Genomic DNA, 13,716 nt, shown 5'->3' with positions numbered 1-13,716 from the left:
AACACATTGTCTATATTTAATCAAGGCAATTAATTGCCTTGATTAAAATATCTATCTGTTCATTTTGGTTGTTCTTAATCGGATTGTAAAATAATACCGTACATGTTTTACATTAATCGATTGTGAACTTTGTCTGCTGCCCTCATTAGTAAAAATTACTCAAAACATGCACAACAATCAAATCATCATCCAAAAAAAACATCAACAAAAACATTCGCGGCGGCCCGTGACAACAAAAAACATAACATAAAACTTTGATAAGCGTAAACATTAATTTGTATAGTTTACTGGCCCTAGGGCTAGAAATAAACTACCAGCCCTGTCCTCTATATTCTAGGCTTAAAGCCGCTTGCTTGCTAACTAGTAATAAGTAGAGACTCTAGCCCGATATAGGGTAGTAGGACCACCGAGCGGGCCGGGGGCCAGAGCAGAGACGACGGCCAGATAGGCTAGCCCTAGCTAGACGCATAGGCCTGCCTAGCCTACCCTAGGCCTATATAGGGACCAAACTCATCAGTATCGAATTGAGTGGGTAGGTAGACCTTTTCATGTCCAATTTTCCTGCTGTGATGACAATAAAATAAACAAGATCATGGTAGGCTATAATAGATATCGCCCAGGCAGGGGGTTGTCAGAACCCGTCAAATCTGCCAATATTTTGGGTCATGTCCGATGTCGCAGATTGGTTGATTTGACACAGAATACCCTGTAATGCAAGAATTGCGAAGATAGTGCTAGTATTAATATAAAATAGATTATTTAAAAATTATTTTTTACAGAATATGATTGAATAATGACTACAAAATGTCTGAGATTAAAGAAGAAAATGATAGTTTGGCCAAAACTAAAAAAAGTGAGCCTGCAGAAAATGTAGAAGAATGGATAAAAAAGAATGGCTATGTAAGTAAAGAAAATTTTTATTTTGATACAATAAAAACACATGCTTATTAAAAATTAATATCATACTTTTATTTTTTATTATTTTAGGATGTTTGGTCAGAGCCTTCAGGTGTCAAAGGTTTTCTACCTGAGCAAGAAAAGCAAATGCTTGGCACAACCGAAGAAATAATTGAAGAACTAAAAAGCCATGCTCGTATCCTTTGTAAAAAGAAATAACCATTGTCTACATTTTCGAACTAGTTTGACAAAAAAAGTATGATGTAACCAAATATGGTAGTGATATGCTTAAATAAGGTAGTGATATGACATCATGTCCATATATGGGCACATCACATTTGTGTTATCACATACAATTTGATAGTGTAGACAGAGCTTAAAGCATATCATTTTGATAATAACAAATTTGAATTGTTTATAAGTCTCTATTTTCCATGATAAATAAATACAGCTTTTCCTATGTATATGTTGGAAAGATTAGACGCAAAAGTGGATGAACTTGAGGAAAAACTGCATGTTTATTCCAATCAAATTATTACTGAAGATACCACATCTGGCAGACACAAAAATAATCTGTTCCATTCACCAGATAAAAGTAAGTTGGCAAGACTAATGAATATGTTAATGAGCATTTCGTATCGTTTTTGTCTACACTATCTATCAAACTGTATGTCACAAAAAATGTGATGTGCCCATATATGGACATGATGATATATCACTACCTTATTTAAGCATATAACTACCATATTTGGGCACATCACACTTTTTTTGTCAAACTAGTTTGATAGTGTAGACAGAGGTTGCAAAACCTTCGTATACAGAAAAAAACTTTTGGTGGTAAGACTAAGAGGTACAGTAAATGTGAACTTGACTGACTGAAAGTGGCTGCATTTAGGCTGATCAGGTTAAACCAGGTCCACACAATGAATTAACTGATTTATAATATCTTGATATAATATTTTGTCTTTTTCAGCTAGATATGTTTCATGTAAGTGATGTAAAGAATTATTTAAAAATTGGTTTGGTTACTAACTTGCAATATCAACATTAAAAACACACACTAACTTTTGTTTTTAAGTATGTGAATATGAGAATGTGGTTTACGATTGACATTTTGTTACTTTCATAAAAAATGAACATTGCTTGTTTTGCTTTGTTTTCCGTCCATGTTTTTTAATATATATTTTGTGATTCGCATAATACTTAATACTGTACAGCATTTTTAATTGTAATTTTTGCTTTTTAAAGTTTTTCCATTTAAACTGATAAGGCAAAACCAGGCTCCACAGATCCAGATATAAAGCTCCGCACATATTGTACTGGTTAATTATTCAATGTATATTGGTTTTTGTGATTGTAACACTACAATTGATTGTGATATTCATTAAAGACGTAATAGGGAGGTTTCGCAACGCTACGAATACGATAACGAAAACGGATACGTCATACATTTATGAAACTTTTGAGCTGATCCCCATTTCATATTCGTAAAGCGTGTTTGTGTTGACGAATATCATCAGTCATATTCGTAACTACAAAACGAGTATAGTTTTTGATTATTTTCCACATTTTGCATTTGAATCAGAAATGATTCATGATTATAATATAATTATAGATTTATTGAAAGTAATTTACTAAAAGTAATTTACTAAAATAACAAGTCGATTTTGATAAATAGCAGTTTTTAAAGTGCTTACTTGCTTTGATGTTACGCTAGGCCTAGGCAGCCAAGCAACACGTACCTGCTGCGCTTCGAATTTACCGCAGTCACATTTTTTTTTTTGGATCGACGGCGCCCTCGATTTTTGCAGGCTTACGAAAACGAATACATGTGCGTGACGTATTCGTTTTCGTTATCGTATTCGTAGCGTTGCGAAACCTCTCTATTGTCCCTTTGACTAATTAAAAAAAAAAAAAAAAATAACAGATTTCGAAAAAAGGTGGGTCATTTTGAAGTATCATAATAGTTATTAACTATCACCAAAAATGTGTTGAAAAAAAAATCATTTAACTGAAATACAGACGTTTTTTTGTTAAAAAAATAACTTTGACTTCCAGTCAAAGTTTTCGATCAAAACATATGCCATAATGAAACGCGCATGTTTGGCTACTCTGTGTGAATAATCATAAAACTTCCTCACGATCTGTGTGAAAATAGCTTCTCAACCTTGACGAGTTGTAAACAATCCTAATTAGCATTATGCATAATGCGTACTCGTGGTTTGAAATCTTTGTTTACTTTCGCTCGCGACGATTTTCCAGACGAAATGTAATCAAATCAATTTACCTGTTAATTACGAATTTTCGACTTAAAGTGAATAACTTTAATATTACTTTGATATGGCCAATTTAAAATTAGGATATTTTGACCTTCATTTTTTTGTGTTTCAAGGGACAATACATCTTTAATAACATTTTTATTATATAATACTGCATTAACCAATTCTCAGTACTGAATATGATTTTTCCAGCATCTTAGGCAAATTTTTGAATACAGTGTAACATATGTATCACATATGACACCTGTATCAATATCATAGGTCATAAGCCTAACGTAACATAATGTGCTTATAATACTGGATATATATATATATGTGGAGTACATAGAATTGGCTGATAATATATTTTTTTAATGTCATGTTTTGTATGTTTGTTGTGTTAATGAATTAATGAAGGAATTTTGAGTAAACAGACTGAAATTAAACATCATCAGTAAGGCCAGGCTTAAAAGAAAATACACCTCAGACTGGTGAACAAAATAAATATATTTAAAATCACATTGCTTATATTGGTCACAATGAGGTAGCCTTTGAAGTGAATACAAGATAATATACTGATTTTTAAATCTAAATTATTTGAAATTTCAGTTATGAAAAAAGCTGCCGAGTCAGACGCTGTGAAAGCTCACCGAGGAAAGTTGCGTGATAAGAATTCTGAACTGCGATCTCTGATATTAGGCAGCAAAACAAGAAGCGTTGAGGCAAGTCATTTATAGACTAGATATTTATTTTTAAAATGTCTATTATTATTATTATTATTATTGTTATTTATTCTTTATACTGGTAGCCTCTTCAGTCAAAGACTGTTCTCCCAGAGTGTATAGTACTATGTTGAGTTTTTGACAGTGGCTGTGTGTGAACTAGTACACCCGGATAACACCCTACTCATCTCGAAATATGTGCTAGGTCCACATGAGCCAGATGTGTACACTGGACCTACGGTTTATAGTCTTTATCCGAGAAGACTCGTTTTTTTTTGGTTTTTTTTTTTGACCATGTTTAAAGAGGGTGATCCATCCAGCAATTGCTGATCATTAGGGACCCTCAGAGGTTCACAAGACAAACATATACACAAGATGCTCTACATAAACAAAGTCTTATTACAAGTCTTTGGGAGTGGAGTTATAATTTTGTCCTTAGAAGAAATCCTGACATGTGACGGGACTTGAACCCAGGACCCTTGGAGTGCTAGCCAAGCATCATAACCACCAAGCCACAACCCCACTCTTAAAAGATGGTAAATGTGCTCTCCCTGCCTCAGCACTAAGGCCCTGCCACAGCCTTTTGGGGTCGTTTCCACCACATCACCAGATGCATTGATGTTGTCGCCTCATGATGTGTGGTGACACATGGTTCTACCACCAGAACCATGGAGAAAGTGAGCCTTGAACCCTTGCCGACATATTACGGTTCCACTGTCTTAACCGCTCGGCCACTTTACCATCATCACTTTCATCACAATTATTATTGACATCTTTGTTGGAAAAGTTATGTGTAGGTGTGTTGAATGCAATCAATTGATAACATTGTCATTTCCAAAACCTGTATGATAATTTACTTTTGGCCGTTCCTACTCATGCTAATAAGATAACAATGATATTAGACAAAACCTGGTTTCATAAATAATTGTTTGTATTATTTGTTTCTTTACAGGCCACAAGATATGCTGGATATAATCGTCATGAACTAAATGAACTACCACACGGCTTGGAAGCACCACAGATACTAAACAGGGTCACCAAAGCACAGAACTTCAACGTAAGTGACTCATTTAAAATCAGGCTGCCACAGTTATTTTGTGCCTGATTATGATTATTATTATGACTGACAGTGATGGTCAATTTTTCTTTTTGTAAAATTGGTTAAATGGAAACATAACTGCAATATTTTTGCAAATATTAAATTAATACACCTTTTTCACTTTATGAAAAATATTGCTTTGTATGTTTGTATGTATGTTTTTTCAATTTCAAGTTTTCTGTTTTTATATAATTAAAAGCTACATGCCAACAGACCAGTGGCACTATTCATCATTAAAAGGGAAACACTTAAAATTTAAAAAAAATTCCTATTTAAGTGAATACAATTTAAGGGAAATACTTAAATATTTATTGAGTTATATAAAATACTTAATATTTAAAGGAAATATCTCAGTTAAGTGTGATTGGTGAATACCGCACAAGATCTATTCAGTTTGATCAGGAAAATGACTGGGTGAAAATGTTCAGCGCCTAGAGGTTTCACAACATTAGGCGCTATATAAATCCAGGATATTATTATTATTATTTTCAAGAAAATTGATATAATGATGGCATCACAAATCTTTTTATTTAATAGTGGGCCAAAATATTAAATAGTGCACCGTCTGCTGCTCTCTGCATTAAGTTCACTGAGTTTCTGAACGCTTAATTTATGTTTCCTAGAGTATCAACAGAACATTTAACACATTACCGTTAAATTTGTTTTTTAGACTGGTTTTGAAAAGTTTTGGAAGAAGCTGTTCTTATCCGAAGCATCAATTGCAGTTATGCTTGATATTTTCTGGTGGTTCTTCATTGACAAGTTTGAGGTGATTAATATGATCTGATATACTTATAATAAATTCATTCCATATGTCATGATGAAAAACTAATTAACCAATTAATTTATTATTTATCTAAAAAAATCAATTTCTGCAGCTAAGTTGATTAAAAATGTATTGCAACAGAATGCGATATCTTATATTTATTTATTATTTGATTGAATTTATTAGAAAAATCATCATAAAAAATACATACAAAGTGATAACATAAATTACTGATATTACAAATAAATATACATTTATATATTTATAAAAGATTTTCCAGGATAGCCCAAAAAGCTTATTAGCTTATTTCCATTGGGATCCTTTTATAATCTAAAATAAAAAATATAAACGTTACAATGTATTGCATTAAACAAATTAATATAACAACAACAATAATAATATATAAAAAACAACTTATAGTTATTTGGTATAAAAAATAGCAATCAGCAACTAATGCTGAATTTGATTGCTTTACATTAAAAGAAAATTATAAAAATATAAATTATAGATACTGGTAAAAAGCACTATTCACATTGAGAAGAACTTTATATCAATACATTTCAAGTATTTACCATTTTTTGTATTCGATTGGAACTTTTAGTGTTGAGTATAGTTTTTCCGTTAAGTACTTATTTAATGTAATGTAATTTAATGTATTTTGAGCGTTTTCTATTCGAATAATTTTCTGTTGAGCACATTTACAATTAACAATTCAAATACAAAAAGTACTCAAAGACTTACTGTTGACAAGAAAAGTTCCCAATCGAATACAACAATTTCTGTACATTTAATTCATATTTTCACATGCTAAATCACACTTTATATTTCAATTTTTGATACTGATAGACAAACAGGAAAACACAGGATAAGAAGAAATTATTTAACCGAATAGCAGACAGTTTTGTTGCCTTATTTATTAGCGTCAACCCAGAAATTAAAGACAAATTTTTTGCAGTAAGTAATATGTATTGTCATTAGAATTCTTGTTTTAATAATTGTGTTTAATTGTGCAAATGTATATTATGTAAAAAAACAATATACATTGCCTGCTTTACTTAAGCTACTCATTAGTCCATCAAGACAAATATAACCATTTGAAGAAACTACTGTACACTATAAAAACCAATATTGATACCTTTATTTTTTGTTTGTACATGCTGTACATAGCTTTACAAAGCACCTGATTCTCTGTATCTCCAGATTAGATAGGCAACTTCTGTATACATTGTCACATATGTGGCACCTGTATCATGTTCAAACTTTATGGGACAAAAACATGTGATGTGCCCATATATGTCATATCACTACCATATTTGGGTATATCACTACCATGTTTGGGTATATCACTACCATATTTGGGTACATCACAATTTTTTTTGTCAAACTTGTTTGATAATGTAGATGGAGATTTAGATTGCAATCATTTGCAATTTCTTCAGTTTTTTTGGGAGACAATAACATTTTTCTTATGTCTTATGTTTGTTACCCTAGGTTTATTGTGATTGCCTGGCCCAGTGCTTGTTTGCCGCATACCTCGATGCATTTACAGACTCTCACAAGGTGTTTGATGACAACTTTAAACAAGATCTTGCTTCTTGTGTTTCTGACTGGGTTTCAGGTGTCAAAGCTCCGCCGTTTGCCTGGAAACATTGGGATATTAAGAAACTACGTCCCAAAGGATTAACTAGGGAAAAAGAAGAGGATAAAATGAAGGTGGTTCTTATCAAAGATGGAAAGATCAACCATGATGGTAAACTAATATAATAAACTTGTTATTATAGTATAAAAGGTCCTACTTATTAATAGACTTTATACTGATATAGCCTTATAAAGTACTATTGATATTAAGACTCTCTCTACACTATCAAATTGTGTATGACAACAAACTGAGGTATGCCCATGTAACATGATGACATCATATCACTACCATATTTGGGCACATCACACTTTTGTTGTCAAACTAGTTTGATAGTGTAAACAGAGCTTAACATTTCCTGTGTATAAAGTTCATGCCTTTCCATCGAGCTAATGTTATGTTATGATTATGCTTTCCTTTTTCTTTAGCCAACTTTTCCATTGAGGTTGAACCAGAGGAAAAACCTGTCGTTGATACTGGTGTTTCACGGGAACTAACAATGATGTCAATGAAATCCAGAATACCACCAATTGGTGCAACTACCGTGCCTTCTGCAAGACTAAGCAATGCCATGCCACTTAAAGAGGTTTGTCCATTACTTTTTGGCTTATTGGTTTTATCTTAAGCTCTGTCTACACTATCAAACTACTTAAAAGTGCCTAAAATGGTAATGATATGCTCAAATATGGTAGTCTATATATGATCACATCACATAAAGTTTGATAGTGTAGACAGAGCTTTAATTTATTTAATTTTTTATTGAGCAAATGTTATGATTTATATATTGATTATTCAATGTTGGTCAGTCAGTTTGCAATTGCCTGATTTATAGACTAAATTGATTACATTTCTAAAATAAAAATTCTCTTTCCACTGGAAAATACAAACCATACAGTATATAAAGCTGTTCAAATAAAAAACACAGTAAATTTGAATTTAAAAACATAGAAAATACAAGTGGTAAACCCTGGCATCAATACAAAATCAAACTGTTTAATGGCATCTATTTTATCATGGAGCTATAGACTGTTTGCTTCCATGATTCAATCAACTATACTTCTTTGTATTGTGAACAAAAATGTCACAAAATTAATACTTAAAATCCCCATCCCTACGTTTTTTAGATCTAATTTAAGATCACAAACTATATTAAATGTAAAAATAATACTATATGGTCCTATTGCGATAACTTTTTTCGTCTTTAAATGGTTAAAAATGTGAAAAATAAGTCGATTCTAATAATTATAGTGGCCCGCTATAAATCCCAAAATGCATTGCGCGCGGATTGATATTTTTGTTTTTCTTCTTTAATTCACCCACTTTTCGATCGATCGATTGGCCAAAACAAATGGAAGACTCCTAACTTTTCAGCGAAAATACCAGGTTTTCCCCAATTTGTATCAACTGAGTCTGGCAAAAATAGAAAGACAATTAATGCAGCAACTATGCAACGTCAGGCTAGGTATATAGCTAGCGTACGATGTTCGTACGTTACCGATGTTTACCAGCTAGGCCTACAAAACTAAGCCTTGCTAGGCTAGGCCTAAAGACCGTCCCTGAGAGGTCAATCGCCGCGAGCTACTTAGGTAGTGCATTGTTTCTCACTTTTTATCATAATTTACCATAAAACGTACATTTAAGACAAGGAATGACCTGGTTTAATGTTTTTAAAGTGATATATATGTATTATTTTTACAAAACGTCACAAATTGTTGGGAAGGTGTCTTTAATCTATTTAGTCTACCAACAGTACACTACAATAGAGGGCACTAGACCCACATTTACAATAATTACAGTATATGACAACCCCTCTTCGTTATCTCCATTTTTAGTCTCACGAAACTGGACCAGGACCGGGTTTTGAACGAGTGTTGTTCAACATCGGAGGGCGCAGTCCGCTCGTGGCACACTACCTTTACATGAAAGGTTTGACGACAAATGAAAATCATGGCAGACATGTTAGAAGAACTGAAATCTCAAAACCTCAATATCCTTTTGTTTTATATGCTATTGTAATTAATTAATATCCATCATTTTGTTTTCTGCAAATGTTAAACTTGTGCACCAGAAGATCCAGTACATAACTTAATACAAACAAAAGTTGTGGCACAACACATAGGCCTACTACAGTTTGAAACAAGAAATAATTTGAGTAAATAACGACAAGAAAAACATTGAGAATTGATAATATAAATATTCAAATAGATTGAAGCATTTTATTCACAATATATCCACTTTATTTGGGGTAACCATTGTCCTCTCACTTTGCATGATTTGAGAGTGTGTCATTTTGTCAAATATTATAGTGCTAATAATATTGTATGCATCCTTTGCACTAGGCTGTCTTTTGTTCTTGTGTTTTTTAATTCATTGTTTGCTTTAGTTTCTAGTAAAATTTCCTTAATTAGAATTCATGCCCCCAGCCCCAACATACCGTGATGTTATAAGGAACACGCGCAAAATGAAAAAAGCTTTGAATTCTGAGTACCAAAGGTAACATTTTGAATATTTGATATATACAACCCTATACATTTTTGTATAAATATATTTGTCTATACTTACTACAACTGTACTTACACCACTCCCTAAGCCAATTATGTGACTTAGTTTGTAAGCACAGTACAGTTTATCCATCCTGTAATTTTCAAGTTAACTTGCTGGCCGAGGTGGTTAATTATGGGCCTCCGTTTTTAGTTTACATGCCTCCTGTAATATTATTTCTTCCAGCATCACCCATTTTCATATTGAAACTACTAAGGTTAAGAACTATAATTAACACAACAATTTTTATTTAGAATAAGTGAGTCTGCTTCCAAAGACATTGCACAAATAGAGCGTAATCAGGCAGAGCAGGTGAGAGAAATTGAAAACTTGAAACAGCAAATCATTCACCATAATATTGACATGAAGATTTTGAGTGAAAGAATTCTAGACCTGAGGGTATGTTTCTTTCATTCTTTTTTCCATATTTTAACATGTTCACTATTTACCTGGTACACCATCCTGTGTGTGCAGTAAAAGTAAAACAGATGGTACTACATCATTTCCATTAGAAAAAATAATGTTTTGTACTACCCCTAAATGATAGAGGGTGCTATATCGTCGCTATTCTTATATAAACCTTATATCTACATATATATTTTTTCTGAAATAGATATACTGTACTCAATATATTCTCTGGGTTAACGTTACGTCAAAGAACTTATAACACAAGAATCTCCTGTTCGTCCGAAGCGTGTAACAATTTCGAAAGGCATTGTGGGATAGAATAGAGCTAATGGGTGGCGCCATTGTGAGCCATGGAGTAGGGCGCCCGCATCAAATTAGAAAGTCAAAATCATAGAGGGGATCTGCTAATACTCTAGGGGGGATAGAGTAATTGACTGAGGAGTAGGGCGCCCGCATCAAATTAGAAAGTCAAAATCATAGAGGGGATCTGCTAATACTCTAGGGGGTAGAGTAATTGCTCTTCTAGTTTAGAGGGGGCGCTGCTCCATGCTGTGAAATGGCGTCGCCCAGTTTGACCTTTTAACCCTGTACTTCCGATACTGTGTTTTGAATGCAAATTGAAGAACAGGAGATTCTTGTGTTATAAGTTCTTTGGTTACGTGTAGTTAGAATAAGTTTTTACACACATTGTTTTTAAACTGCCAACAGGTCAGTTAATAGCAATAAATGTACAATGAAGATATTTTATAAATTATAGCCTTTTATACACCGTTTTATAAAACCCCAGACTGTGCCAACTACTGCAACAATGTGTCCTCCTACCAAGGCAATCTAACAACATGATGATGTGCTTTGGCGATCAAAGGGTTTATCTGTGGCTGCGACATGATCCGTTCCACGCCCTTTAACAGACACTGCAGGCCGAGGAGAATATGTACATAATACAGTACTATTGGTATTTTTCGCAGCCAGACATAAGATCAAAGGACTATTCACAAGTTGTTGTTAGATTGCCTTGGTCCTACTACGTTTACCAATTACTCCTTTCATTTTATAACTTGTATAGTTACTCATAACCTGATATTGTGCCTTTATTATCTCCTTGAATAATTTACACTTGTCACATTTATCAACATGAAGGAATTTGATTTATTTACTGGTAGTAGTTGTAATAGAACTCAATTACCTTATGTTTTTTTATTTATCTTTTTTTTTTTTGTGTGATTCTAATGTAAATGTAAATCAATCAAATAGGAGCCGGCTTACCAGCAATAATGTGGATTTTGAATCATTAAGAATATAACGCTAAATGTAGACTTCTAATATTAAAAGTCTTACTGTAGCTGTGCAGTTGTCCCAACTTAGAAAAATAGAATATCGGAATGGAAATTAATATGAAAGAAGGTATTATGCGAGAAGGAAGGTGCTATAAATTAAAATTATGCATCAAAATAGAGGGCGATTTAAACAAATCATCAGCATCGAAAAATATTTGCAAAAAACTAAGGTCTTGTAATAGAGAATAAATACTGTAATACATTTTAAGATTATCTGGATTTCTTTAGGTATATCCCCCAAAAAATTTAGAGAAATTATATTTTAGTGGAAATCCTGAAATATCGAGAAGCAGCCGGGAGAGTTGGGAGGTTTGAGCTGGGCCGACTGATGCAAGGAAAGCAATAAAGAGTCTCTGTTTTTGCCTTACAACAAACCAACTGCAATGATAATACCTATTTTAGTGAGTGACCGAGCGGTTAAGACAGTGGAACCGTAATCCGGCCATAACATCGACAAGGGTTCGAGGCTCACACGCTCCATGGTTCTGGTGGTACTAGAACAAGTCTTCTCGGATAAGGACTATAAACCATAGGTCCAGTGAACACACATTGGTTGTGTGTACCTTAAAGACCTTAGTACATCTTTCGAGATGAGTATAGGGTTACCCTGGTGTACTAGTTCACACTCAGTCACTGTGTCGTGGACAGATGAGTTCAACAGCAACCAACTGCACAACCTTTCAAACTATATTTACAAAAAGCTAAAAGTGCAATAGAACCTTTAGTATAACGTGAACAAAACTGAATGACATAAGATGATGGGTATTAACTATTATCATAATATTAAGATTACACTCAAGTGTGTTTATTAGCAAACTAAACGTCAGATATATTATTTTCTTGAATTTTAAACAGGAAAGACAGATCACCTCAACTATAAGGAAAGCAAAGAGTAACCAAGTTGACCGTACCTCTGATGACAGTTTTGATGAAGAGTGGTGATTGAAAAAATAACAAAAACTAAGTTGGAACCAATAATAACAATCAATTAAAAAAACAAACAAATTTTTAAATAATTAACTGGTACTGGTTCAGGTAACCGCCTACATAAAGACATCTGGTAGCCATTGACATAAAGTTGGCATTTAAAGTAATGCTACTTTTAACGTGTCTGTTTACTGGTACAATTTGATGGTAGATGGTGATCTATCAGTTACAGTCAAAAAGCAGTATCATTACTAATGTCAACAGCATGTCAATGACTACAATGTGTCATAAGATGACGGTTATTTCAGGTACAAATAAGTATTAATCAACAATATTGTTGTTGAGTAAGTTTATAATCTTAAGACAGGTGACATATTTCATAGGGCTGCTTCATTCGTCACGATTGACTCTTCAATGTTCTGGTGGTATAACAAGTTTTCTTTAAACCATAACTCCAGTGTACGCTATTCATGTGCGCTTAAAAGTTTTTACTTAAAGTATTTCGCAATACTTAAATATGGGGTACCAATCACGACCAATCAAGTGTTTTGGTATCCAATCCGTCCTGTAAGCACACTGCTCTTCACTAGCTAACCGTTGGTCTTCCAAGAGAAATTAATATTTTAAAAATGATCTATATTCAATTCTATGTTTAATGTGTTAATATAATATATTCAAATTCATTTCTGAATTTGGCAAATAAACCGCTCTTTTTTTTTAAAACCTTGATGTATATAAATTTAAAGCTAATGACTAATGACACCTGCTATTTAATTGAATTCTTAATGGATTAAAATACTAACTTTGGTGCTTTCAGTCTATTTGTGTATCTTGTTTTTTATCCAACTATACCAGTTGATTTTATTATTATATTATTGTTGGTTTGTTCTTCCATGATTTTAAATCTCGGAATTAAATTCAACCAGTCCGAATACTCTAGATTGTTTTCCATATGAGAGTTCCTATTATCGTTTCGGATTCTGTAAAAGTAACTGCACATGTGCATTATTTCACGCGGTGGATATTCTGTAAAAGTAACTGCACATGCGCATTATTTCACTCGGTGGATATTCTGTAAAAGTAACTGCACGTAAGCATTATTTCACTCGGTGGATATTCTGTAAA

At 33.1% G+C, this 13,716-nt stretch overlaps 1 protein-coding gene across 3 annotated transcripts; it reads left to right on the top strand.

The window, feature by feature from the left end:
* The first annotated feature begins 201 nt into the window (after positions 1 to 201).
* LOC144854359 (protein FAM227B-like) lies at positions 202 to 13,716 on the top strand. Of its 3 annotated transcripts, none has more exons than XM_078712308.1 (15): positions 202 to 532; positions 780 to 900; positions 988 to 1,093; positions 1,349 to 1,492; positions 1,871 to 1,885; positions 3,765 to 3,877; positions 4,830 to 4,934; positions 5,647 to 5,745; positions 6,589 to 6,696; positions 7,234 to 7,492; positions 7,807 to 7,964; positions 9,211 to 9,365; positions 9,794 to 9,871; positions 10,174 to 10,318; positions 12,520 to 13,716. In XM_078712308.1, exons 2-15 carry the CDS (start codon positions 805 to 807, stop codon positions 12,604 to 12,606), a joined length of 1,668 nt encoding a protein of 555 aa, XP_078568434.1. In that variant the 5' UTR covers positions 202 to 532; positions 780 to 804; the 3' UTR covers positions 12,607 to 13,716. The 3 variants fall into 3 exon arrangements, with proteins under 3 accessions (XP_078568434.1, XP_078568436.1, XP_078568435.1); XM_078712309.1 differs by having other exon boundaries at positions 246 to 263; XM_078712310.1 differs by lacking the exon at positions 1,871 to 1,885.

Source organism: Antedon bifida, chromosome 10 (genome assembly GCF_963402885.1).
Source record: "Antedon bifida chromosome 10, ecAntBifi1.1, whole genome shotgun sequence".
Taxonomy (NCBI): Eukaryota; Metazoa; Echinodermata; class Crinoidea; order Comatulida; family Antedonidae; genus Antedon; species Antedon bifida.
The sequence above is the reverse complement of the archived record's forward strand: the minus strand, read 5'-3'. Positions and strand labels throughout refer to the sequence as shown.